Source organism: Siphateles boraxobius, unplaced genomic scaffold (genome assembly GCF_051911475.1).
Source record: "Siphateles boraxobius isolate OS27281-9 unplaced genomic scaffold, OSU_SipBor_1 16, whole genome shotgun sequence".
In the NCBI taxonomy this organism is placed as follows: Eukaryota; Metazoa; Chordata; class Actinopteri; order Cypriniformes; family Leuciscidae; genus Siphateles; species Siphateles boraxobius.
The window spans coordinates 15,438,365-15,466,130 of NW_027508766.1; the positions used below are offsets into that span (position 1 = coordinate 15,438,365).

At 37.8% G+C, this 27,766-nt stretch overlaps 2 protein-coding genes and 2 non-coding genes across 6 annotated transcripts in view; 2 read left to right on the forward strand and 2 right to left on the reverse strand.

The window, feature by feature from the left end:
* The first annotated feature begins 16,886 nt into the window (after positions 1–16,886).
* trnap-ugg (transfer RNA proline (anticodon UGG)) lies at positions 16,887–16,958 on the forward strand. The gene has a single exon. It is a non-coding gene; the product is annotated as a tRNA-Pro (tRNA).
* Positions 16,959–17,252: 294 nt separating this feature from the next.
* On the forward strand, positions 17,253–17,325 carry trnaf-gaa (transfer RNA phenylalanine (anticodon GAA)). Its single transcript has one exon. It is a non-coding gene; the product is annotated as a tRNA-Phe (tRNA).
* A 3,405-nt stretch (positions 17,326–20,730) lies between these two features.
* On the reverse strand, positions 20,731–24,652 carry LOC143738961 (myogenesis-regulating glycosidase). The gene is made up of 4 exons (XM_077231023.1): positions 24,478–24,652; positions 24,359–24,397; positions 22,988–23,394; positions 20,731–22,882 (listed from the first exon to the last, which is right to left on the reverse strand). The coding sequence occupies exons 3-4, from the start codon at positions 23,266–23,268 to the stop codon at positions 21,109–21,111; spliced, it is 2,055 nt and encodes a 684-aa protein (XP_077087138.1). The 5' UTR covers positions 23,269–23,394; positions 24,359–24,397; positions 24,478–24,652; the 3' UTR covers positions 20,731–21,108.
* Positions 24,653–25,072: 420 nt separating this feature from the next.
* mamdc2a (MAM domain containing 2a) overlaps positions 25,073–27,766 on the reverse strand; it is a 45,335-nt gene continuing 42,641 nt past the window's right edge. For 2 of the 3 annotated variants that reach the window (XM_077231708.1, XM_077231707.1), the window contains 4 exons: positions 26,775–26,930; positions 26,428–26,681; positions 26,159–26,243; positions 25,073–25,611 (listed from right to left, as the gene is read on the reverse strand). In XM_077231708.1, coding sequence (XP_077087823.1) covers positions 25,550–25,611; positions 26,159–26,243; positions 26,428–26,681; positions 26,775–26,930 — 557 coding nt within the window. In that variant the 3' untranslated portion in view covers positions 25,073–25,549. Of the gene's footprint in view, positions 25,612–26,158; positions 26,244–26,427; positions 26,682–26,774; positions 26,931–27,766 lie in introns of those variants that run through there. The other variant, XM_077231709.1, reaches the window with a different exon arrangement.

The following is a 27,766-nucleotide window of genomic DNA, read 5'->3' on the forward strand; positions in this document are numbered from 1 at the left end:
ACACCAGTCGCCTTTGAGACCAACTGGCAGCATACATCACTGGATTTGCATAAAGGTGGAAAAACAGTCAAAACCAGTGAGGCTTCAAAGGAAGGTGTGATACCAAAGAAAGAGTTTGTGAAGCAGAGGTGATCTTTTTTTTATTTTTATTTTTTTTATTTGACAAATACAAGAAATATAACCGGAAAGGTGACTTTACAGAATTTAAGAAGCCAGCCATGAAATCTAAATAAGCTTTTAGCTTATTTAAGGCCATCTAGATGCAAGTGTGCTCCTAAAACTTGATCAAATTAACTTCAACATTTCTCTTCTGTGGAAATGGACCACAAACATTGCTGAGTCATCTTGCACTCAGGGCTCTCTAGATTGAGAACATCCCTCCCTCTTATACATCCTACAAGATCATTGTCCAAGCTGTGACAGACTAAAACCTATACTGGCATTACGTAGGTGGTGGTTCCACCACCTACCCAAACTTTCAGGTTCAAAAGGAAATATGGAAACACACACACACAAAACAGTGCTTGCTGAGCCATTTTATGTGGTCTTTAACAAACTATTGGTTTCTTAAATTGACCAACTGAAAGTAGTGATTATAATTTGCCCTTCTGATAACAACGACACGAGTGAAGTCTTATCAATAAAATTCTGATTTTTTTATAAAGGTTATGCAGCCTTGGATCTAGAAATCCAGCAACACACAGTAAATCAAGTGAGCTCACACAATACCACAAGCCATTATGGTAAAAACAAAGTAGCAACATGCTGGCGAGAGAGAGAAATACAAGGAACAACAGCTCTGCAGCTCCAAAAGAGGCAATGAAGGAGAAGAAGACAAGTGACCTCCCAAGCCAGAGAGCAAATTGGGTTTGATATACGCCCATGACATTCCCTAAACTAATAACGGGCCATGCCCGGCCCAGTAATTACAGTGATCCATGAGCCACGGATGAGCTTTGGCCCAGCAACTGCAGCAAACAGGAATCTTTTCGAGTCAATAGCAAGCCTCACTCGCTCTGATCACTTCCTGACACAAGGGCCTCTGCCTGGCCATGCTTACTGCCAACAATTCATCGACATGGACAACTCCCAACATACTCTGCATCTTATCACAGGACATTACATCCCCACCATAGTGCTTAGGAACGCTGTTTGTTAAAATACATGGATATGTCTTCAAATATCTTCTAAACACCTCCCAAGTTCCTATGTTTGGTCATTCATTAACAAAGTGACATGCTTTTGTAAAAATTACATAATGCTATATATTTTTAAATACCATACGTACATACGTTCATACGTACAATAACTCAAACACACATCATGTATGATGAGCATGTGTTTAGTACTGAACTAATTGTCACTTTTCATTTTTTTGCACAAAGTCAGAAATGTCAGGGTTATACAACTGTCCTGATATAATAATAAAGAATAAAGTCTCATTGAAAAAGAAAGGTATATGGATATATCTTATTACTTTTTAAATGACGGAAATGACACAGAGAGTCTTTAAATGTAAACTTTTCTTGAAAATGATTTTTCAAAAACATTGTGAACCAAGATGAATACAAAGAGCACATTTCAAAGAACTTGGCACATGTGTTTTATACTACATTTTTCCTTTCTTTATCATGGACACTCTTACATGTCATTGACCCAGAAAATTAAACCAAGGGCCATTGCAGAACAAGGGCCGATGAGGCTCTTAGTGTATCAAGGCAATTTGATGGTCAGAATGGAATACCATGAAATATCTCTTTTCACTTTCTAGATTCATTTGAAATGCAGCTGGGGTTTGAAATAAAATGTTCCAAGTAAAACAGTCATAAATTTGCTATGATCAAACAGAGGATCACAAAGACGATAGTCTACGTTTATCTATTTGTTTCCTTGACCGTCAATGGAGTCCATTGTTTGTTTAATTTTTCCCAAAGGCACAAATAAAGTGTCTCTGCGTCAGATAACGTTCACGGTCTATAAAACCACCAGTATGAGGATCACGCTACATAGAACTATTGAACCTTAGATTTCACCCTCTCTGATAAATACAGGATTATAACATTGGTGTTTCAGAAACATAAGAAACTTCTTTGTCCGAATGAGCGATCTGGTGGAGGAAATGTGTGACTTTAACAAGCCGTAACATTAATCTGATGGAATCCAGATGTAAAGGAGATGAGAGACCCAGCTACAGCCTTCTGAGAAAGCCACACACCAAATATGGCCTTGTACTGTATATAGCAATACAAGCACATTTCCTTTAAATCCTCATGGTGCATCCAACAAACTGCTCTCATTAAGCAAAAAACAAAACAAAAAACTGTTATGATGGCATTTCTACCATCAGATTAGGACAAAGCATTTTGAAAACAACTATTTTTGTTCTTATGTACGTGTATAGCTGTAATAGAAAAAAAGACACTTGTTTAAAAATGGTATCTATCTATCTATCTATCTATCTATCTATCTATCTATCTATCTATCTATCTATCTATCTATCTATCTATCTATCTATCTATCTATCTGTCTGTCTGTCTGTCTGTCTATCTGTCTATATCTCTATCTATCTGTCTATATCTGTTTGTCTGTATGTTTGTCTGTCTGTCTGACAGTTTATTCTGCTCGTGACCAAGGACCCTGTAAAAAAGAACACTGTTTTTAATAGTTTATCCGAGGGGAGAAAAAATTATTCTGGCCAAACAATTATGCAAAAGAGAGCATTTGAGAGCTTTTTAGCAAAGCGGTATTTCAGGAACAACTTTAAAACATCCATCATATGCGCAGTATTTATGTATTTGAACAAAGTATTTCTCTTGCAAACTCCAAAATTCTTCAGCATTTTGACAGAAAGGAAAATTGAATTAGGCAAATTGCTGACCATTTGAGTCTATTCAAAATATGAAAGAAGCATTTTTAATGCAAATGTTCCACTCTCAGTCCAAACATAGAGAGCGGAGGTAAGTGGTCGTGCTTTTATCAGAGCACAAGTATCAAAATTGCCTATCCAATCGTCACCAACAATAGATTGCAGGTAAATGGAAATGCCATAAATCAGAATTGCAAACCATATTGAAATTACCATTTTTGGACGCTTTATACTGATTGAAAAAAATATGTAGTTGCATCCAAGCACTTGATCTCATGCTTGCCTCACATAATTTCACTTGGGACAATGTTTACAGAGCATTGTTCAACATGGAGCAGATGGAACCTTACTTCAATTACAGCGCTTGTGAAAGCCTCTCTCAACAGCAGTACAACCTATCCTGCATCAATCTGTGAGCAAATGATTCTGAAATCCAGCCTGGAAGTGGGGAGGGGAGGAACACTGTTGAGCTTGTCATGGACATTAAGCTGATGGAAAGAAAGAGACAAAAAAAGCACAGACAAATGACAAGCGCAATGAAATAAAAAAATGCCTTACAACAGAGATGAGAGATCATTTGCATTTAATACTGGTTTTAAATGAGTAAAACAAAACACAAAGGAACACTGTATTTTACCACATTGATGCAACAACCCATTTAATATTCTAAATTATAATAAATATTTTAACTCACTTCCTTTATTATTGAAAAAAATATATTATATTATATTATATAATTATAAATATAATATTTAAGGTACAACATGTAGGATTTTTGCAGTAAAATATCCAAAAACCACTAGGCCAATGTTCAACACAGTCTCATGACAGTGCGTATCTATACCACGAATGTTATTTCTCGTGCCATTTATATGCCAAAAATTATTTTTGCGTGTATATGCTACGCACTGAAATCCCCTTGGGTAGGATTAGGGGGAGGAGGGTGCATGCGTATTACACGCCATAAAGTGCGTATCATATGCACGCGCAAACTGCGTATCATATACACGCAAAAACTCTTTTTAATTGCGTATAAATGGCACGAGATATAACATTCGTTGTATTGATACGCACTTTCATGAGATCGGGCACCAATGTTATATATTTTGTTTAGTTGATTACTTAAAATATCCCAAATCAAACTATTTGTTATTCGTGAAAAAATTGTGATTTTAACCAAGGAAACGGGACGTGTGAGCAGGGGTGAGGAGTCGCCAGTCAATGGCGTCATATCCGGGTTACCCTCGGTTTCCGCCAGGTTTGACCTCGTACTGCCATAGTAACCATGGCGACAGACGTTGACAACTGGGTTATGCCCGTTATGCCTGTTATGCCTAGCAGGACGCTCACGCTGTTGTTGTTTTGTTCAAACATTATGGACCATGGCAAGCAGACATTGAGACAAAAAGTGGACTAAAACGAAGATCGAGATGCCGAGAGCTCCACGTCCACGACCGCGACTAACTTCGACTTGAATGACGCGAATGTTGCATGTACTTTATTAGACAGGTGAGCAAATGTACATAAAACGAATCAATGTTATTTAGTTCAACATGATGAAATGTTAGAATATGATCAGTATGTTATTCTAATGTTGATCTAGCTTAACGTACTTAGTCTCATACAGCCAACAAACCTAACAGCATTCAACACACTCAAATGTGTGATAGTGTGATAATGTAAATGTTAGAGCAAGTGAAACAGCGCTGCGTTACCTCAAGTTTAATTCGTCTAATAAAATTACCTTTGTGAGTATTAATTCAGCACTTGCGTGTAGTTCGGTACAATGAAATGTCCTTATTCCTTTAAATCCGCGGGACTCGCGTTGTGTGTGGAGCTGGTATACGTCTAGCAATCGCACCCTGCTTCACACCACAGTCATGTTAAAAACATCAATGTATTCACTCATCCATAAAAGATCCATCAGCTTGACGACAAGATCTATAATTCAGCTTAATGTGGAATATACGTCATCAGTATACGCCTTTGTTAGCGACTGGTGGCAAAAAATCCTGCATATTGTACCTTTAATACAACAAATCCACTCATGGATCAGCATTATTATATTTAACTAAAAATAATAAAGATAAAACCATAAAAAAATGTATTTTAAAATTAAAATAAATGTTAACTAAAATAAAATATAATACACATTTTTTTGTATTTCAGCTAGTTGCCAAGGCAACATTTCTAATTTTAATTTAGTTTAAGTTAATGTACTAAAACTGAAATAAAAATAATAAAAAAAGATATAGACAAATACATTTTTAAAAAAACTTCTAAAAAAGACAAAAACACAACAAAATTACTAAAAATATCAAAAAATAAAATGAAAGCAGAAAATCAAAATGAAATTTCAAAATATAAATTAAACTATAATAATATCTTAATGATAATAAAACAAGACTGTTAAACCAGATGAGACAGAAACATAATATGGCACCTATCTCTACGCAGAAACACAGCAAGCCATATGTGCTTGTCAAAGCGATGTGTAGTCAAGATCCTCCCCACTGTTGAGGAGGAGAAGGAGGAAAAAGGCAGATGTTCTTTAGATGAAGCTAACAGCCGCTGCGCAGACATAAAATAGCCCGAGAACGAGGCAGTCACGTTAAAGCGGCAGAATGATTGCTCAAAAAGCTCTCGCACTCTTCTATGACTTTGATTTCAGAGTGGTCTGCTTCTCCCGAGTCTTGCTGGAGTGGAAAATGGAAGAAAGAAAATGAAAGACCAGACTGGGAGCTGAAATGAGCCCCGTCTCCATATACAAGACAAGTCCTCTACACTGGCACAGGATGACACCTGTGTAGGAAAACATTGTCTCTCAAAACAATCCCATTATTTCATCCTGACAGGTATACAAAATCCCCTCTGAGCAGGCAGATGATAGAGCGTGTAATAACACCTTGCCTATTATTTAACAGGACGTTCTATCATTGTGAAGTGTTATTATCTGGGGCAGAGGTGGGCTTTACATCATTCCTGCTTCAGCAAAGCAATGATTGTAATGCTGAAAAACAGAGCGATATGATAGATAAAGAATGACAAACAGATCCTAGATCAGTCAAAGGAGGATAAGATAAATCATCTACTCTTTGCTACATACTGTTAGGACTTGTAAGAGATCCATCTACAGGATTGAAGGAGGTGATGATCTTTTGTTCTCTGACTGCAGATCAGTAATACATCCACTCAGAAACTGCACAGCACCCAATGACTAACAATGATGATGATTAGTGTGACGATACAAAACGTTAAAGCACCTACAATCACAAAAGTGGGTATGAGCACAGAGAGGCTGATTGTGTTCAACCTGTAATTTGTTATAACTGTTTGAAACATGATGAGGAGTTGCTATTAGCCATGATTGTAGCACCATCAGCTACACACCTCAAAACATCAGGAGTTAGCATTATGGCCATATTCCTGTGTAGTTACTGCTTCAAAACATCACCTAGCTAGCATGGTGGTATCTGATGAATGGACACTAAAGCAGTGGAGGAAATGGAAAAATAAAAAATTTACTCTTTTGCTCACCAAGAATGCATTTATTTAACAAAAAAATACAGTAAAAGCAGAAATATTATTACATTTTAAAATAACTATTTTTATATATTTTAAAATATAATTTATTACTTTTATGGCAAAGCTGAATTTGGGCAATGAATGTTTTATTTTAATGCAATTTTACATGTTTAAAGCCATGATAAACTAAAAAAAATTAGTGAAATAATAAACATAAACCATTTCAATATTTCTTCGAAAAATATCAACTGTTTAACATTTTTACTAGTCTGGAGTATGAACTACATATTCCCAAAGAAGAAGGAACACACTGAGGTGCAACAAGGACTGATGTGATTAAGGGGATTACCTGCATATTTATGGTTATATTATTACCAACGATACAAAATAGAGTAAGTAAAAACCAAACGTATAACAGCCAAAGGTGAAAGGTAGAACAGTAATGTCACGCCTTTTGTCACTCAAAACCACACAATTTTAATTTTGATAAGCTATCGCATTAATAAAACTTAACATTCTTTTTGTTTTAGTTTCTCTAACGGTAGTGGCTTATTTTTTCTGAGAAGAAGTAAAAAAACAAAAAAACGCATTTGTATTCAAGATACCGCACTGCACAAACAGTTGCTACTACCTCAGTTTCTCTATAAGAGATCAAGGGCATTCTCCACATCTTGACTGCAGTAAAGCTACAGATACAAGCACTCAAGCAGCAAAACAACCTAGAAAGGAAACAATAACCATCTTTAATAAATACAGGTGATCTGACTGAGAGCCTAGGTTGAACTGAAAGTAAACAAAAATTCTCCAGAAGGCAACTCTCTATATACAATGTCAGATTAATGCATTAATATCTATGGCTATGCATTGTCAAGTTGACTATTAGTACAAATGATTCGTGCTGTCTCTGTTAGGACGCTTGTGTGAGCTCCAGTGGATCACCTGACGTGAAACTTCACTTCATTTGCCTGAATGGGAAGCAAATTTCACACATTCACAGAAAATAGCTTACTTCCACGTTGCAAAGTAAGGTGGTATGGAAAAATACTAAAGAGTGAATATATGACCAATTTCACACTGAGCTGGTGGTATTTCATTTAAAAGGAGGGACGATGTACTCTGGAGCATTTGATTGGATAAAATTTTTCCAGTGCATTGTGAGTCATTAACCAGAGAGAGACTTTAAATATGTTTACATATATGCTCTAAAAGCAAATATTGTCAATGTCTAGAATTACACTAGATGACCTTAAAACGATTCAGACATAGGCCTATGCATAATTGGCAAACATTAATTTCGATTTTATGAGTTCTTTATTCAAATTTGATCTTCAAATGACTTTCTTTTTTTTATATACGTATATATATCAAATTTCTGTTGAGCAAGTAGAAAACCGTAAGCTTTTGCATCAATTTAAATTCATTTGAACTTGTAGTTACTAGGAGGGGAAAGCTCCTCTGCTCCAGCATAACAATAAATCTCATATTTGTTTCAATATTAGCAACCTGTCACTGTTCATTATTCAATTTTGTTTGCTAAATGCATCTGATCAATGTAGAATAAAAAGCCCAGAGCTCCAGCACTTTATTGAATTTGTTTCATAATCCATGCTGCATTCCCATGGAAAAATACAAACACCAAGAGAAGAGAGAAAAAGAGAGACTTTAGGGGTGGAGTCAGCTAGAGATAGAGATTAATGATTATTTATGTGCCGAACATCCTGTGATGACCTCAGCCCCATGCCTTTCTCACTCTTCCTTTCAGTCATCCATCCCCAACTCCAATACCAAACCAAACCTCATTCCCATTTTCCAATGGACTGACAGCCTATCAGACCTAATCATCTCAACTTTTTTCAACATGGCTGCCAAGAGACGAGATGAGAATTGAGCGGAAAGTGACCAGCCCTTTTGTTCTTCACAGTGAACGGCCTCCAAACAAAAAGATGAAGGGACTGAAAAAACGAGAGCACAAAGTGTGATGAATGATTTTCACAGGCACATCTGGCTTGGGCTGTGCACGGCGTGTGAGCTGTGGGAAAGACCATTCCAGCTAATCCATGCAAAGTCACGGTGGGCGTCTGGTAGAGGCCAGGACGGCAGACACAGCTGCCTTAGTCAACAACTGATTTCCTGGTTTTTCTTGAACCACACCTGACTCCATGCTAAGAGTGGTGAAGGACCCAATAAGACTGGCATAAAGATCTCTGCCAACTTCTGTTAACTGTTCTGTATGAGGGGGTGCAGAAATAAAATACTGAGAGAGCATTCAGACAGAGCTACTCAGTGCCAGATGTACATGATATGTGGAACCAAACGCATATTTTTTAAATAATATATATATATATATATTTAAAAAAACATTTAGAACTACAGTTAGATCTAGAACCACAGCTATTTTCCCCATTGTTGGAAAAAATTAATTGTATTTTATCGGTGTAGATACACAGGGAGTTGATGCAACATGATCACTGTTTACATAATGAGTGGAATGGGAATATAAAACCATGAGAACACAAGGGCAAGAGTAAGACAGCCTCTAGTCTTAACCTTGCTAGAAATAGATATCATTGGGTAACATCTCTAGGGATGGACTCTACAATTTTCTAAAAATTGAAAACAAATTACATTATGAAAATCCTGACAAAAGTTGGCTGAGATTCAGTGTTGGGAAACAAGATTAGACCAGAGATTCACAAGAGACGATATGAGCTAGGCCTACCTGTCTAGGTTTCATGAAAAGAGTCTGGTGTCTGGTTTTCTACAAATTATACTGACCTTTGTATCGTTTTGGCTTGACCCAATTCTGAAGATGGCCTGGAAACAACAGGCCAATTAAAAGACAATCTAGGAAAAGAGTGCAATCTAGGCACAAAATGACACACTAAAGCATGAACTAGTCTAAACATTATGTTTACACTAATTTAAAATGTTCTTTAAGTAACAATTACAGCACATCAGCTAATTACATGCTTGCATATGTAACCAATCCTACTTGACCCACTCTGAGTGGGATTCAAACCTAGGTCTCCAGTGTGGGAGGCAGGCGCACTAACAAGGATGCTATAGACCTCTTGAGGCCAGGGGAGTGAGGTTTACACATAGCTCTTACTGGCCTACATCTTTTACACTCACCTCCCTAAACCTCACTCCCATCCATGTCACAGCACCAAATGTAACCTGTCCTACTCAACCCACTCCGAGCGGGATTCGAACCAGAGTCTCCAGCATGGGAGACGTTAAAGATGCTAAAGACCACAGCCGCTAACTCGCCTCTTGAGGCCAAGGGAGTGAGGTTTACACGCACAGCTCATACTGGCCTCTGTCCATTACACATAGTCAAAACATTAAAGTGAACAAAATTCATGAGGCCTGCTGTTCCAGAAGCTTTTGGGTCACCATTGGTCTCGTCACATTCCTTTTCTTATAGGCTTTAGCAGAATCATTTGTTTCTTTGTTTTGCAAATTTTGTAGTTTGCCCTTGGCAGAAAATTAGGAATCTGTAAATTAAACATCTTCACAACAGCCAACTCTTCAAATCTGTCATTGAAATGGCGTTCAGAATCCCAAAGTCTCTGTTCATTGGAGGCCATGCACATCATTGAGGAGGAATGCAGAGATCAACAGACCACTGTCAGCAGATGACACTGAGGGTGGTCTTTACGGATTGTTGGCTTTAGTGTTTTTTAATGCTCAGAAAAGGGTTAGTTCACACAAAAATAAAAATTACCCCATGATTTACTCACCCTCAAGTCATCCTAGGTGTATATGCCATTCTTCTTTCAGACGAATACAATCGGGGTTATATTAAAAAATGTCCTGGCTCTTCCAAGCTTTATAATGGCAGTGAAAGGCCGTTTATGTGTCTGATGTCCCCAGGTGTTTATGTTAAGTTTTAGCTAAAAATACCCCACAAATCATTTTTTTACAGCATTTTGTCAACAATCTTTTATCAATGCTTCGGTTTTGTGTATCCCTTTAATTTTAAATTGGCTTTCAATAAGAGGGTGGAGCTTCAAGAGCTCTTGCTCAGATGTCAGGACAATCTCATGCAATGAAATGTCAGAAACTGTACTAGCGGTGTTCAGTTCAACCCGGAGTCAGACAATAATGCCTATAGAGCCAGAGAATATATTAGATAGATATATATAAGATATAGCAGCGATGTTCACAGCAACGGAACAGCGTTTGCTATTGGAAACATTATGAAGAATTTAAAGATATCATCACCAAAAAAGGCAATACAGCGGCAATAAATAAAGCAAGAGAGAAAGGTTGGCAGGAAATTGCTGATCGTCTCAATGCGTTAGTAGCGGTGTAAAATATTTAAAATACTTTATCAACATTGAATGTGTGTCACAATACATTGCAAAGTTTGTGTGAATAACAGTAACGTTAATTGCTTTCACGCAGCAGCAACTTAAGTGAAGGAAAAAGAACCTGGCAGCAGGTGAAAATAAAATATAAAAATATAGTTCAGAATGGTAAGTAAATCTAATGGTATGTACATATGTAATCAATGCCAGCTTGAAGTTACAACTATTCAGGTTTTTTTTATTTATTTATTTTCTAAAATCATATCACATAGTATAAGGAGTGAGTATATAAAAGATGTGTGTGTGTGTGTGTGTGTGTGTGTGTGTGTGTGTGTGTGTGTGTGTGTGTGTGTGTGTGTGTGTGTGTGTGTGTGTGTGTGTGTGTGTGTGTGTTTTATTATCATTATTCATTCTAATTAACTGATTTCCTCCTTCCTTAGGCATTGTAAGCCTAAGGACATCATAGCAGTAATGTCACGTAGAGGTACTTGTGCTACTGTAATGGTGCATTTTGGTACAAAAATATATATTTTTTCTATCAAGATTCTGTATGCTTTATGGATCCACCAGACATCATGTTGCCTGTGAGTATGAGACCTTTTAAATCAGTCATGCATGAAAGCTAATGAGTTTAACTGAGTTTAATCAGTGGTCACAGGGAGAAGGCCCATCAGTTGAGGAGGATGAGGAGATTGTGTCTGTATGTTCAAGGAGGCCTGAGGTACTCACAGGTTCCATGCTATATTGAATATTAAAAAATGTATTTGTGTGATAAAATGATCATAATGTGTTTTCAGGATGCTGACGCTGTTCTAGAGCCCTCTCAGTCTGGGACCACATGTGACAAAGTGAGTATTAAGAAATGAAAACAATGTGACAAGAGTATTCAATGAAATAACTTAAATCTATGTTGCTACAGAATCCAGAAAACATAAAAGGAGTGTATAAACGCTACCTCCTTAAACAAATGGAAGCGATTGATATCGGCATCCAGAATAAAAAACTGAAGATGAGGAAGTTGGAGCTGGAAATTCAACAGCTACAGAAAAATGCAAATAGAACTACCATTTAAAAAAAAAACATTACCCTTTTTGATCACTTCCCACAACATTTATTTGTGTGTTTTCATCCCTAACAGGCAGATTCACTCTGAATAAAGACAAATCACATTAAATACTTTGACTTCTGTGTGTTTGTTCAACTAAGGAGAAAGTTGAGGGGCCACTGGAAAATTTCAAAGGCTACACATGGTTTAGACCATATTAAGCAAAATAATTATTTGCATATGTGTCTCGTATAAGTCTGGCTGTTTCGTTTTCTTCCAATACTGCTTCATTGCCCCAGTCTTCCTCTTCAACAATCCTTGGTTGCCTCTCTCTCCTCAGACAAGCAATGTTATGGAGCACTACACAAGCAACTACAATGTCACATGCCCTAGGTGGAGTCACTCTGAGGTGCTTCAGGCACTGAAACCATGACTTTATCAGCCCAAATGCCATCTCAATACGACCTCTTGTTCGTGCATGGGCAATGTTGTAGCGGTGCTGTGCCTCTGTCTGGGGCTCCTGATAGGGAGTCAAGAGGTAAGGCAGGCATGGGTATCCCTTGTCTCCCAGCCAAACTCCTGAGAATTCTCCTGCATAGACAGAATGAATGAGTATATAATGTATATAATTCTTTTTTTTTTTAAGACTTTTTGCGATTTAAGTGATTACTAGCATACCTCTTGCTAGTTGCTGGTAGAGAGATGAGGCTCTAAAGAATCTGGAGTCATGCACAGAGCCTGGCCATTTGGCCTCTACATTTGTGATGATGCAATCTGCATCACTAGTCATCTAAAATAAATTAAACCTGTAGGTCACTACATTTTAATTGCAATGAACTACACACTGGTGCCCAGCTTAGTACAGAACACTCAGTGCTAGAGCATAGCCTTCAATATCATCTCAGTGGGACCGTACCTGTACATTGATGCTGTGTACTGATTTCCTATTCACAAAGTCCGCTTCATGTGGACCAGACGGACACTTAATACGCACATGGGTGCAGTCCAATGCACCGATAACATTTGGGAAACCTAGGAAAATTATTTGTTTGTTTTAAATATGTCCCATGTAAAATCAACAGTCAAGAAATATTTCCATGTTTTATAGATATTTGAAATTACCAGCTATTCCATAAAAGGCATGTTTAATGGTACGAATAGCTTTGTGGCCAGGGAATGTGATGAACACATTGAGTAGTCTTTTTAAAGAAAGGTACCCAGTTCGTACAGAGCGGCAAACTGATGCTTTGCTGGTATTCTCTGCATCTCCAACTGTGTACAAAAATGTTCCACTGGCAAAAAAGCAAAGTGCAATGCACACCGTCTTGTGGGACTGTGAGCGCTCTGTTGCGTCGTGTATTATTTGCAATGTGTGGGCTTAGTAATCTACAAATAAATGCAATCCCATCTCTTGAGAACCTATATCGCTCATACAGGTAGCTGTCATTAAAAGCCAATGGGTCTGACCTGTCTCTGAAAGTTCTCTCTCTTTGAAATGCCCTCCGCAAGACTATAGCTCCCTCATCCACCACCTCATCTATGAAAGGACACACCATGGTTAAGTTTGGAAACGAGTTCAGCTCCCTATTTATATACTTTTAATTAATTAATTTCCAAACTCATTAACCAAACTCACCAAGTAAACACACAAGTTCTGAACATTTCTTAGTGTATTTATACCTTATAATTTCTTACATTTATTAGTAAAGTACATTTCCGTCTTTATTTAAAAAAAAATGTATTAATAGTGGTTAAGTAAAATAAAATGACATCGAAATACCAGCAGGTGAGTATAAATGGTATGCTCGTTAAGCCTGAACTCAGACTTAGCCTGACAGTTAGCCTGCCCCGGACCAGGTTAATTTGCCAGCATAAGTTGCCTGGGTAACTGAGTTTGAACTTTTTTAAGTTTGATTTATGAAACCAAATCTACCAAAAATAAGCCTGACTAACCGAAATAAGCCTGACTTATACTCTAATCTTGGTTTATGGAACAGCCCCCAGGTATAGTTTTGTTTAATTACGGTTCTAACTTATGTTGTCATCTTGCTTAAATTATCCACTATACACGGGTTTCTGTGCAACGTCATCACATAGATGCGCGCGCAACTAAGAGGCAGAAAACAACACTCTTTACGTCTATTCTAGCAGAAGCAGAGATGACACGGAGCTGTTGTGCTGTAAACTAACCTAAATGCATAGGCTATGTCAGGTTTTTATGATTCGGAAACTTAGTTGGACAATTTTATTTAGAGACATGATGACCAACATAACTTAGCTTAAAAATCTAAAACCTAAAATCTAAAATCTTAGTCAACTAACTAACATTTTAGATAATGTTATATTAATATACAAATGAAACAGAAACAAACAGATCCAACTCTGAAATTGCAGTTTATTATTGAGTCAACAAGAATTTACAAACAATGCAAAATCTACGTTAATTGCAATGTTCTTTCACAGAACTCGGCCTAACATATAGCGGTCTTGCCTCTTGGATGCGCGTGCATCCGGTATTGTTTGTATACAAGAAACCTGTCTATTAGTACAAGCCTGATGTAGCGGACCCCGTCCAAATGATGGCTAAAACTTTATTGTACTTCATAAAGCGTCCGTTTTACTCCAGAAAATCACTGTAAGAGTTGAATAAAACACAGTACAAGAAGTGCGCATTAAATTCTTATGATAAACTCTCTCCCTCTCTTGCATTATCACCAACAATTGTTACAGTTGTTTTGTTGATTGAAAACTGAAATAATATAAACTTATTTACACTTAAACTAAACTAAAATTAGAAATGTTGCCTTGGCAAATCACTGAAATAAGTTTAAGTTGAAGCACTAATTACCAACTGGAAATAGATAAAAACCAACAGACCTAAAATTTAAATGGAAATAAAAATAAATTAATAGTAAAAAACGAATAAAAATATAAATATGTTTGTATTAAATATTAATATTTAATAAAAATTACAGAATCCCTTTAATTATCTAAAATGTGGTTTGCAGTATAGCAGAATAATCTAGGCCTACATATAAATTTGACACATTGTGGCAAGCATTCTGACAAGTGTCTTTACAAAACTCCTAAAATGGATTATTTAGATGCAAACGAGACTGCTCTGTACTAACTAGGCCAAGCTTGTGGGTCTACATAATTGTCTCTCTTTTGCGCAGATGAGAGAGAGAGAGAGAGAGAGAGAGAGAGAGAGAGAGAGAGAGAGAGAGAGAGAGAGAGAGAGAGAGAGAGAGAGAGAGAGAGAGAGAGAGAGAGAGAAAGGAGATGGAATCAATAACAGGATACATTTCCAGATGCTAAGGGATTCAAGGGCCACATCACACCAGACACTGTGCGCCTCAAACAAGAGAAACATCTCTTCCCTCATGTTTCTGCCTGTGTGGCAGAGCATTGTCAACAGATCAGCCCTACAACACTGACTGTTTATTTTCAGCATGGCAGCATTTAAACTTTAAAACAACTGGCACATCCAGTCTCTATTTGTTTTCTTTATTTGGTTTCTCCATTGTAGTATAGCAAGGCCTTGATGTTTCATTATTTTTAAGAGAAGGAGGCCCTGGTGTAAATCTGCTCGGCTGCCCACTTATGAAAAGTGAACATGAGATGCCTTAATCCCAATAAAACTTCCCACAGACATGACACGTCCAGTGCCAAAACAGCGTGCTTAATTAGTGGGTAAGTTCCGGTCTGACGGGCAGGGCCGTGACCTTCCTAGGGGAATAATGAGCCAGGCAATGTTTGGGGCCTCGAGCTGTGGCATCCACACAGGAGCGAGGTGCTGATTGCTGCTGTAGACGTGCTAAACTGACAGATTCATGTGACCGGACAGTGAACCGTACACTTGGCACAGGCAAGCTGAAATATTTGCTGCTGTGTTGGGGTTGGTCAAATCTCTTGTTTTGTGTCCTTTTGTTTCCGTTTTGTGAAGCTAGATTAGATTGGTCAGCTTTCTCTTTGTTCTCCTGTAAGAGGGGAGCTTTTGAAAAGCACAGAGCAGGGGCCATACAATTCGAGATGTTTTATCAGCATGTGCTAAGAGAAGCGTATCTATATACATTATCTATGTAATATGTAATGAATATGCTGTTTTAAAAGAAAATCCAGTCCTTGATTGTCTTCACATAGAGTGGAATATTTGTAGGCCTATGTGTTGTAAAATATGTTGTAGAAGAAAAGGATATTGAAAATAAGAGAAAATATATACAACATTTAATAGCCTAGGCTAATCATATTTTTGGCAAGTTGTAGGCGTGGTTTACACATGTAAGCAAACAAGCACATGGAAGCTTACTAAATCATTTAATGAAAACTGATTACTTATTAGAATTTTTTGAAACACAAAACAAAACCACAAATAAAATAGGATAATAGAAACACACATGGGAAAAATGTTAATAAAACCATGTTAAATCACACACAATGGAGAGAGTTGGGGGTGGGATTTTACATTAAAACATTTTAACTTCCTTCATCTGCCATGTGTATACCACCTTCTCCTCCGTAAGGACCTAACTTACTCTCATTGAAACCTTCAAACCTAAAAATGAGTTTACACTGCATAACCTCAGCCATGACATCTTTACCTCACAAAACCACTGGGTTTGTCTCCAATGACAAAACAAAACTTACCATAATCACAAAAAAAAGTTATTATGCAGCTATAAACTGAAGTGGACAGATTAAAATGAATGGAGGCTCAACAGACAATTGGAAGATTATTAGATTTTGGTGTGTTGATATATGTGGCAGAAGTGCCACCTGCTGGTAGCTAAGTTTAATTACACCCTTTGGGCCAGTAGTAGAAATGTGCAGTGCACTGACCTTTACAGTTGCCGACCAGTTAGTAAACAAGCATAGCTCACCTTTCATATGGAAACATCTGTGAGAATAAGGATATTCGAAGAACGTACAGTTCTGCCCTGTAAGTAAGGCATTTATGGGTATATAAAAACATATAAACACATATAGTGAGCAAGGTGATTTGGTTTATCTAGGCTAAGCTAAACAGTTTACATGTGGAATATATATAATTATGTTCACGGATCAAGATCAGTTTGGGAGAATACTACAGAAATACTAGCAGTTATACGATCGGTGGTAGACTTTTCTTAATTGTAATGGCTCGTTGGTCTAGGGGTATGATTCTCGCTTTGGGTGCGAGAGGTCCCGGGTTCAAATCCCGGACGAGCCCGTCATTTTTTGTCTTATCCTGTTGTGTGGTGGTGTTTTTTTTCATACTGGTTTGAAAAAATTTGAGGGTAAGTAAATGATGACAGAATTTTCATTTTTGGTTGAACTATCCCTTTAATCATCGTTTTTAACGGTTGTGCTAGTAATGCAGAGGTCGTAGGTTCGATCCTCCTGCGAGTTGTAGTTTTTTTCTGCATGATTCTCGAGGGCAAGTCACAGTGATGTCCACTGATCTATATAAGCTAGGTCAGTTGTGTAACAAAAATCTGATCGTGGCGGTGTAAATGGCATGGTTGCCGAAATAGCTCAGTTGGGAGAGCGTTAGACTGAAGATCTAAAGGTCCCTGGTTCGATCCCGGGTTTCGGCAGCTTTTGAACACTAGTTATTCTTGTACATTTCACTGAGCCACGTTAACCTCCTAAAGAACGTGGGATAAGGGTCCATGGAGAAAAGGTTTGCACTCTATACTTTGAAACCAGTGATTCTTGATTGCTTGTGGCATGTGGAATCCTCTTTTTTTGTGTGTTGATGAAATCTAAAGAAGCTCTAGCATGGGATCCATCTGACAGTTCCAAACAGTTTTGAATAAAAATGGCTTTAAGAACAAACTCTCCACTGGCTGTCCACCTTTATGTTCAAGAGAGAGTGACTTATATTTCTGAGCCTGATGGATATCAATTGCCTCTTAGAAGGTTCCATTGTGTAATGGTTAGCACTCTCGACTCTGAATCCACCGATCCAAGCTCAAATCTTGGTGGGACCTTCTCTGGTGCTTTTGCTCCATGTCAGCAGGACCCAATCTTAATAACTTTTTAGAAACAACATCCCTCAAAAGCTTGTTTTTGGACTATATGTGTACTGTAACAAGCCAAGACTGTATAATTAGAATATAGTGTATAAATGGAAAAGCCTCACTTGGAGAATGGAGACCTCGATCCCATATGGCATCATATGGCAGTGCCATGAGAGAGGCTGTGGACCAGCTTAGCCGAATAATCTTTGGGAAGCCCTGGGATGAGCACTATTTCCCTTCTGGAGCATATACAGTCAAGAAATTAATTAATTTGTTCTTTTGTAATATTCTGCTAAGTTATCTATTTAGCCTTTAATGTACTAGACAAAATATTAAGAAATCGGAATTGAGAATCTTTACAGCCAGACTGCCAAAACACTGACTCCAGTGTTCCAGAACCCAGAGGAGGGAGACAGGCTGGTTGAGGAAATTGATGACCAAGACCTGCAAGATTAGGGGTTTGAGGAAGAGATCACGGAGGACATTACAGTTCCAGTGCTGTATGAGGATGACCCCTGCCGTGATCACGCAAACAGCCCTTTAACTTTGCCTCAGCCTCAGTCCCCAGCATCACTGGCTGAGTCGTCCACATCATCTGGAGAAGGACAGCATCTTGCCCCTGCCCCTTCAGTGCTGTCACAGCCATCTGACACTGGAAGCAGTCTCTCCGGTTCAAGTAAGACATTTTAAGGGCTTTATTTAATTTCAATCTCATTTTATTCCACGTAATATTAACATTGACACTGAAGCAGTCCGGAGTCACACCGGGTGTGGAGAGTGTGAAACGGTGTCTGATTGGACATCCTGTGGGTCCAGCACAGTGGACCAGCACCAGCCGATTGGTTGAGGCCACTTGTATGAAGCTATGTGCTTTACATAAGTCGCCGACCAAGAAGGCTGGAGTTTGCACCCCCAGGTGGTCTAAAATACTCTCGGATTACCACCAGATCCGAGAGCTGGTGCCTAACAGTCGCAGGCTGATGGATGAAACAATGATCCAGCTGTTTGAGCTAAACCAGAAGACACTCATTCAGTGGTAAGCAAGGCTCATTATTTGCTTCAAATTAACTGAATACTTCTATATATCTAACACAAGTAATTTATTTTCATGTTTCAACGGCAGCAGAAGAAACAGGAAATGAGTGTCCTCGCTTAGGGACTGACTCCACCTGACCCAATTGCTGTGGCAGATACGCAGCTTCCTCCGCCGGGGGTAAAATTTGATGAAGCGGCACCGACCTCAGGTCCAAAAGATAAATTTATCCTTCCGCCAAATCGAGAAGGACAGGCTCCTCTTCTGCGACCAGGTCGACGGCCCGCTGCTGCCATCATGGAGTGCCCCATCATACCTGCCCCCACAGCATCAGGAGTTGTGCAGCCCATTTCAGCACCTGGGTCATTGTCCTCAAGAGGAAGTATGTGCGAGGGGTTACCTTTAACGTGCAGCAAATGTGGGCAGCCCAAAACCAAAGAGTTTGGTCATAGCCAATATGGTAATGCCACATTTTGCTTGCGTGCCTCAAAGGGGCAAATCTTTAGATGACTGGTTGGCAGAACAGCGCCAGCAAAATAAATGCCAAACTCTACCTACTCAATAAACAATTGGTTTCTTTCCTGTGTATATTTTGTATATAGTATATATATTTACATATTATTACTGTACATGGGCCCGCCATTGCGCATCATGATGCATCATTTGCATCTTTTATATTGTCCTATATATATTGCATGTACACATATATATATATATATATATATATATATATATATATATATATATATGTGTGTGTGTGTGTGTGTGTGTACTCATTTCAATATTTGTGTGTATTCATTTAAATAAAACATTTTACATTTGAAGTGTCATTTCATTATTTGTGTGTATTAATTTTAATAAAACATTTGAAGTGTCTTAAAATAAATCTGATAAATCATATTCCACATAAAAAAACACCTATTTGAATAAACATTTTTATTCATTTTATTAAACTATAAACATGTAATATGCATTTTAAAAATAATATACACAATAAATATCAATCAATATATGATATGTCATAGATAACTAAATGACGCAGTTCATCGCACACTATACTCAGTCACACAGAACTCTGGTTCGAGTCCAGCCTGCAGAGGGTGACTTGGATTACATGTAATAATGCACAGGAATATAGCCCGAATATTGTTGCAGGGGACATTTGTGGGCATATTCCCGTTTTCTGCGTCAGTTTCGCTTGCGTGCGGGGGCAGAAAGATTGGGCCCCTTCTTTTGCGCAGCGAGCACACTACCATCTGAGCTAATTCCCCTTCTATCCCTTTTGCTAATTCCAAAAATAAATAAATAAACAAAGAAGTAATCAAAAAATAAAATATAATAAAAAAAGCAATTACCAATTTTTTTTTGTTGCTTTTCCTGGTTTATCATTTATTTCTAATAAATTATCAATTTAACTTTTATGTTCACAAGTTTACACATTTGAGTGTATATTAATTAACATATGCTTAAACATTTACATGTATTAAATAAAAAAAAATCACTTTTTTTTCCCTTCTATAAACCCAAAATGTACTGATATTTTACTCTACATTATAATGATAATGATCAAAAATCATGATAATGATGACCTCATGGAAACTTCATGCTTTGCACCAGAAACTACATTTAATCGGTTACATTTACTTTGGAAAATGTACTTAATTTGGAAGTCTCTTTTTTGGGAAGCATGAGTGATGCTCCATTCACAAATGAATCACTCTTTTGAGTCGATTCTGTTCAAACGCTTGATCAAACAAGTTGTCAAAACTGTCTTTATTGGTTTGTGAAACGGTTTGAATTATTTGTTCAGTTTCCTGGACGCACTGAACCGTTTGAAGCGGTTTCTCACTCGGAGTCGTAATAGGAAATTTAAGAACATCAAGAGCGTTGGATGAAGTGGCTGTGGACCTTCAGTCAATTGAAAGCAAATCGGCAAATGAATCCTATTGTTTGTCAGCAATATAGTTGAGCTTTATTAGTTGAACAACTGCATATGCGGCCTGTGAACGACTCCACATGTATAGCTACATTCGATTTCATTTCATACAGGTAATACATTTTACAACCAAACAGATTATTACGCCAAATACATGATCCTACTCCACTACTAAAAAAAGCATGACATTACCAGTTTTATGGACAAATACCTTAATTTTTACATTAAATAAGCTACCATTGTTCAAAGAGTATGAAATAAACACACACTAACTTTTTTTCCTTAAGCATTATGTAATATCAGCATACAGATAAAGTAACACATAAACCTTGTTGATCCTATTATCATAAAAAAATGGGGGGGGTGTCCATCCCCTACCTACTTACAACTATCCTGACCACACAAAGTAAGCAACCTCATCCAAATCCACTGGGTAATCAGTAAGGTATATGGGGCCTTTGTCAAAATACTCTCCCTTGTAACTTCTCCATCTGCCTGCAGGAAGATATATATCTCTTTCTTGCTTGCCTGGTTCAAGTACAGGAGCCACCAGAAGGTCATTTCCTATAAGGAACTGAGAGTCAATTTTGTAAGCTGCTTCATCATCTGTTGCAATCCACCAAAGAGGGCGAATAATGGGATCCCCAGTGTACAGCACTTCCCCAGCAAGCTCCAGAACCCGAGGGGCTACAAGAGACTTGTGGAGAGCAATGAACTTAATGGCGATTTTCACCACCTCATCATCATAGTGCCATGGTGGAAGTGAGAACTGCATGGCTGGCATGAAAGCTGAGAGCTCTAGCCAACGGATGTACAGTTCACGATCTGGAAGCCCAGTGAGGTTTGAATATGCATTTCCACCTATTATGTCTGGTAGAACAAACTGGTAGCCTAGAATGCTGATAGTAAGTACAGTAGGGATTATAGATTTGAGGCCTAAGGTGTATCCCCATAGAGAGTCGCGGTCAACAATTCTGAAGAAGCAGGAGATGTTTTGAGATTGATAGCCCGACCGCAGCTCTGCACGGTCATTGAACGGTATTGCCATCTCAGTGTATCGGCGGGTAAAAGTACTGGGATCCTGCAATGGAACAAAGGTACTGAACTGCTGGGGTAAGTAACTTGTTTCTCCTGCATCAAACATGAAAGATGCCACTCCATACTTGTTCTTGAGGGAGCGGAGATTCAAGGCATACCAGTCCCGAGCTTCTGGATTTGTGAAATCCAAAATTCCAGCTATACCATTCCACCAACGCACCAAAGCTGGAAGCTGGCTATCAGGCACTCGTACAAACAGACCTCGCTCTACTCCAACACCAAAATTGACAGAATTATAGTTGACAAATGGATGTGTCCACAGAGTTACCTGGAAGCCATCTTCCCTTAGTTTTTGAAACATGGCTGAAGCATTGGGGAACTTGATTGGATCTAACTCAAATTCCCCGTAGCCACTAGTAAATCTATCGTACAGCTCCAGGTGACTGCAGTTGAAGCCATTTTTTTGTATGTCAGATGCATATTTGTAAAAAATTTCTTGGTTGACTTCTTCTAGAGCTCTTGTAGACCACATCGGTTGTCTGAAGACAACTTCTGAGGGAACCTTATTGGGCTTGTTGAAATATCGCCGTACCATGTACTTGTGTATAGATGTGACGTCAAGGCCGACACATACTCGATAGCTGAGTGTCACATGATGGGGTTTACCAGGGTCTGGACTATAAGGGCTGTCATCGTATCGAGCTTGGAACCACAGAGTTCTGTTGGTTTCATCCCAGCCAAGATGAAAAGGAACAGAATTGTTGATTTTTATGGCTGTAGCATTGGAAGAAAGCCAGTAGCGCTCTAAGATACCACCAAACGCCTGGTGATTGTAACGAATATCACCTGTAATGAAAGGTTTGGGTGTTTGCTGTCCTTTTAAAACTATTGGCCAATGCTGCGACCAAGTCTCCGCACCACCGTACCAATGTGATCCACTGCAGGACATGACGTGCCCCACCAACTGATGCTCCTCTAGCTCGTCCCAGCGAACACGATAGCAATCAATTGTGTCTTTAGGCTTTACTGTTTCTATGAAGAAATTTATATTCCCCGCATTTGATTTGTCACAGGTGAGAATCTGTCCCTCTTTCGAACACGAGTCCAGATCAAGGGTTCCAGACCTAAAATGGACAAAGAAAAACACTGTGACTCATAATCATAATTAATCAAATATATACGTTATCATAAATACAAGCATAAACAACAACATTTTAAAAAAAAAATACCTGAATGCCATTTTGAAAATGACAACACCAGCTTGGTTTCGGATGACAAAACCGTCTTTGTTAAGGTCTAATCGTTCAGTCGTCAGACGGTTGGCCTTTTGAAGAGAAGAGTAGTAGTAGCACCATGCTACCATGGCAGCAATAACCAGTATGACTCCAAGCGCACTTGCTGTTATCACCGAGCGGCTTGGTCTGCTAACTCTATTCCGCCTAGGTGTCGAGTAATGGCTCATGGCGCCAATGCCAATATCTCCAACAGTTGCTGATACAATCTGGTACATCTTTAGAACACTTTTATGCAAACAGCCTTCTGTAAAATGTTTCTAACTCATGAGCAGAACTGTTTTAGGTGAACTGCACGTGGTTGAAGCAGCAGCTGGCCAGGACAACTTGAACATTTGCCATGCCTAGACATATTGAGACAATTTTAAAGAAATAATATATAAAAATATATATATATTCTTTTCATGCAAAAATACAATGTTTGAACGTGATCTAGTAGTATAGGGAATTTAATGCAATTTATCATGCCTCTTTATGGTTTAACCAAAAATTAAGATTCTTTAATAATTTACTCATTCCTCAAGTTGTCCAAATATGTATGTCTTTCTTTCTTCTGTGGAACGTAAAATATTCTGAAAATTGTCTTATTGTCTAATTGTCCATTGGAAGTCAATGGTAACAAAAATGTAGTTATCAATATTCTTGAAAATAGCTTCAATTTTATTCTCTAGAAGAAGAAAAAATAATTCAGGCTTGGAACGACATGAGGGTGAGTAAATGATGAAGGAATTTTCCTTTTTGGGTGAACTATCTCTTGTAGACATGATAAACTGCATGGGAAAATCAACAATTCTCAACATCTGTGAGACACAAAAGCAGATTCAAGCTGTTGTTTTTACTCTACAGCAGCTGAATGGTCCTCTAGGCATATATTGAACATACAGTTTCCAGTCCAGTAACAGAACTACTCTATGAATTCGATGGACATTTGCAGCAGAATAAAAGTCTCTGTTGTAATTTAAACAATTGTAATTACAATTTCAATGTTGTGTAATTGTGGGAATTAGCTACTTTGCAGTAGTTCTAGTTTAGCAGATTCATCCTCATCACTCTTAGCACCAATCTCAGAAAAAAAAAAGATTTCAACACTTAACAAGTGCCCTCTGACACATCACTTGACAAATTAAAGTATAGTAACACTGCTGATAGATAACCAGTGATTAAAAGTGTCTTGCAGATTATAATATTTCACGTTCAGTCTACAGTTTTTGAAGAATTCACTTAAGATCACAAAGATTTATTTTTGTTATTATGAAACCTTAAATAAATATAGGTACAATAAGCATTATATTTTCACTAGTTACTTACATTTTGTGTCCAGATGAGATAATTCGGAAGGAAATAGGCCTGCAACAATACAAAACTATGAATAAGTGAATATTTTACTTTCACTCAACAATTGTAGTTCCTATGTATAGCCTACTCGCCTTAACGTCCGAAAATTCACATCTTCTGAAACGGGTTACACACGACTACTAAATTAAACTTTTCAGAAAAATCATAAAAGTGTTTAAGAAATAACTTTAATCTGATAACGACATTAGGACTACACGTCGGTCAGTATGCTCTAGCTTGAACGTTGCTTGAAAGCCAGTTCGACCTGTTTTTGTGAATCATGGGTAATGTGGTATTGTCAGATGTGTGGTGGAAGACTTTTATTTAATGAGAACATAAAACTGTACGGAAAGCAAACACGAAATATCTGTATAGGCCAGAAAAAATATGAAGTAGCATTGTTTATAATTGTATTTTCCCAAAATTTGGTTAGTATTGGTTTCAACCAATTATTTTTTACAGTCTATGGTTCAACCAGGTTTTATATTTTCCATAACACACTAATTCCACTAGATGGCGGTGAATAATAAGAGGGAAAAAAAACGTTGTACATTGTAAATCAAAAGTATGTATATGTACATGCAAAAGAAGACAGCTTGTCTTGTGTTTCTTGAAGCTTTGATGGGAGATTGCAAGAGTTAACAGTGTTGTGATTCTGATAGGAATATACAAGACCTGACAAAGACATTTTAATTTTTAAAAAGTTGTTTAATAAATGTAACGTTGTGAGTGATAATGTAGCCTAGTGTATACAACCCATGACCTGAACTTTGTCATTAGTCCAAACAAGCTTTTATCCTGGACACTAATCAGTGTAAAAACAAACAAGAACACATTCACCTCAGCAAACAGAAGCTGAAAATTGCTACCTAGCAGCATACCGCTAAGCAATGTCAACACATTACAAAAATTAAAAAGTATTTTCTGATATTCCCTACAAAAAAATACACAAAAATAAGACAGTCTCCAAATGTCTCAATGCTCAAAAAAAAATCTGACTATATTCAGACCTATAGACAATGAAACGTGTGTCTTTCCATGTAGTCATGCATGGCCAGAATCTGCAGAACACTGTTGAGTCTAGGAAACAAATATTCTTTTCTCTCTCCCAGTCTCCCTGTCCCCAGTGACACACAAATGAAAATATATCAGCCTGGGCCTCGCTTAGTACTCAATTTCATTAAAATTTTCAGAGAAGCCTGAGTATGGGATGCTGTCTCCAGGATCTAGAGAAAGAGAGAAAGAAAGAGAGAGTTATGCACAGTATAAACATATGTACATCATGTCTCTTACAGGGTCCCATATTACTGCTTCCTCAGTAAACAGAATCAGAGAAGTACAGTAACAGTATGTTATCCTTCCATAGACAAACTCCAATGAGAACCTCACTGAAGAAACCACCTGCTCCCACCACCTGCAATGCAGTCAACTGACCTCACACAACCTACTGCAGTACATCAAATAAAAAAATCTGAGGATGAGGCGATGCATGAATCACTGACACTTCCTGTTCAACCTTCAGGTTATGTATTTGAATTCACATACTACAGCACAGAAGACATTTATGTATCCATTCATATGAATTAAATCTTAGAGCAAGAATTTGTGGGGCCATGATGTGACAAGTTGTTTAATCCTATATATTAATTTATTCAAAAATATAAAAAGTTATATACAAAAATAAAATATAAAATATAAATATAAAATACCTAAAAATGCAGTGTCAGTCATTGAAAAATTTTGTTGTTATGGTAAACAATTTTGTTCACTCACCTTTGCAAGGTCCCTTTTTAAACACAATATCATCGATTGCAATGTCACTCCTTACTGAAGATCCTCTAATGGCTTCAAATATAATCTGCAAACAATTAGGGAGACATGACTTTATTTCTCATACAAAAAGCAACACAGTTACCACAGTTTCCTGGCACTTCAAGCCCCATCTTCTCAGTGATCAAATGGTTGCTTTGATATGGACATTATAAAAGAAGTTTTTAAAAGACATTTTTCAACAAGAAAGGGAGTAGGAGCGTGTTTCTAACCCAATGCCTTGTGTAACACTCGTAATCCACTGTGACTTTCATCCAGGATACACTTTGTTCTCCTTGTCTTGTCCAAAGCAATCTCTCCTTGTCCCCCTTATCCAGCAGGATGCTCAGGGTGCCAGTGCCTGAGCCATGCATGTGGTAGAAGAAGATCAGACACTGAGGGCCGATCGAACCCCTCAGCTCAGTGGACATCAGTCGGGCTGACTGCTTGGGTAACATGTGAGATGCCTCAATGTACATGAAGTAGCCTTGAAGTCAGAGCAGGAAAGACTTAGTGTGCGCTGTCTCATGACATCAGCAGTTAATAAAGCATTTCAAGCTGAAGAATAAATCTGACTCACCTACCCCTAAGGTGTGGTCCCCTTTGGGTCCTGTGTAAGATGTGGGTGTCTGTCCCCTGATCCGCAGCCAATGTCCTTTCTTAACTTTCTTTTTCTGAGTGTAGCCGCAGTCCCCAGTTTCAAAGTTACAGTGTCCAGGAGGAGGATTTAAGTGTCCTAAACAGAGCACAAAATGGTTGACCTGTTTTAGGATAGTAAAGTTCAGTTATATTACCACACTATACTTGAGTGAAATGGTTAAAAGCTTGTCTATTTCTATTCACCACAGCCGGCACTGCCCATTTAATGTCTATGTTTGTGAGGGCAGATGTTCTCCATTGCCATGGAATATATGCCTATAAATAGAATATTTAAGAGGGCCTTGCCCATAAGCCACATTGTTTAAAACGTGCTTACAACTGACAAGTAACTTCTGCCAAGCAACCTTTAAGTAATAGAGTTTACCCTATAATAGAACAATCAGTTGCTTAAGTTTTATTTGCACTCCCATAAAAGTAACACAACTGGGTCAAACACCATGCTATTTGGACAATTCTCATTATGGGGACAGTTTTAGACTAACCCTTATAAGTCATTTTATTTATTAAAAGAAAGGATAAATACCAAGCATAACTTTTTCTTTATGCTTATGAAAAGGCATATCTTTATATCTTTATAAATGCAAAGGCATTATCTTTAGTTCTTCTCCATTAAAGTGAGCATATGGAAATATATACATGATAAATACATTTATTAATTTAAATTTCCCAACATTATAGGATGTTTCACCACAATTTACGTTTGTAAAATAATTATTACAGGATGTGCTATTTTCAGGAATCAAACTTTAAAAAAGCCTCTAAAGAATTTGGCCCAATTATAGCTAATTCAATATCTACATGATATGTATGGTATGATATATCTGGAGCAAAAATATTATGTTAATTATTAATCAAAATTTTGCATGCTGTCTCATATCTGGAACAAATATTACCTATTACGAGACATGAAAC

Coding starts and splice junctions, on each gene's coding strand:
- LOC143738961 (XM_077231023.1), bottom strand. CDS start 23,268: ATGTACCAGATTGTATCAGCAACTGTTGGAGATATTGGCATTGGCGCC. Junction 22,883..22,987: donor ATTTTCAAAATGGCATTCAG/GTATTTTTTTTT, acceptor TGTCCATTTTAG/GTCTGGAACCCTTGATCTGG.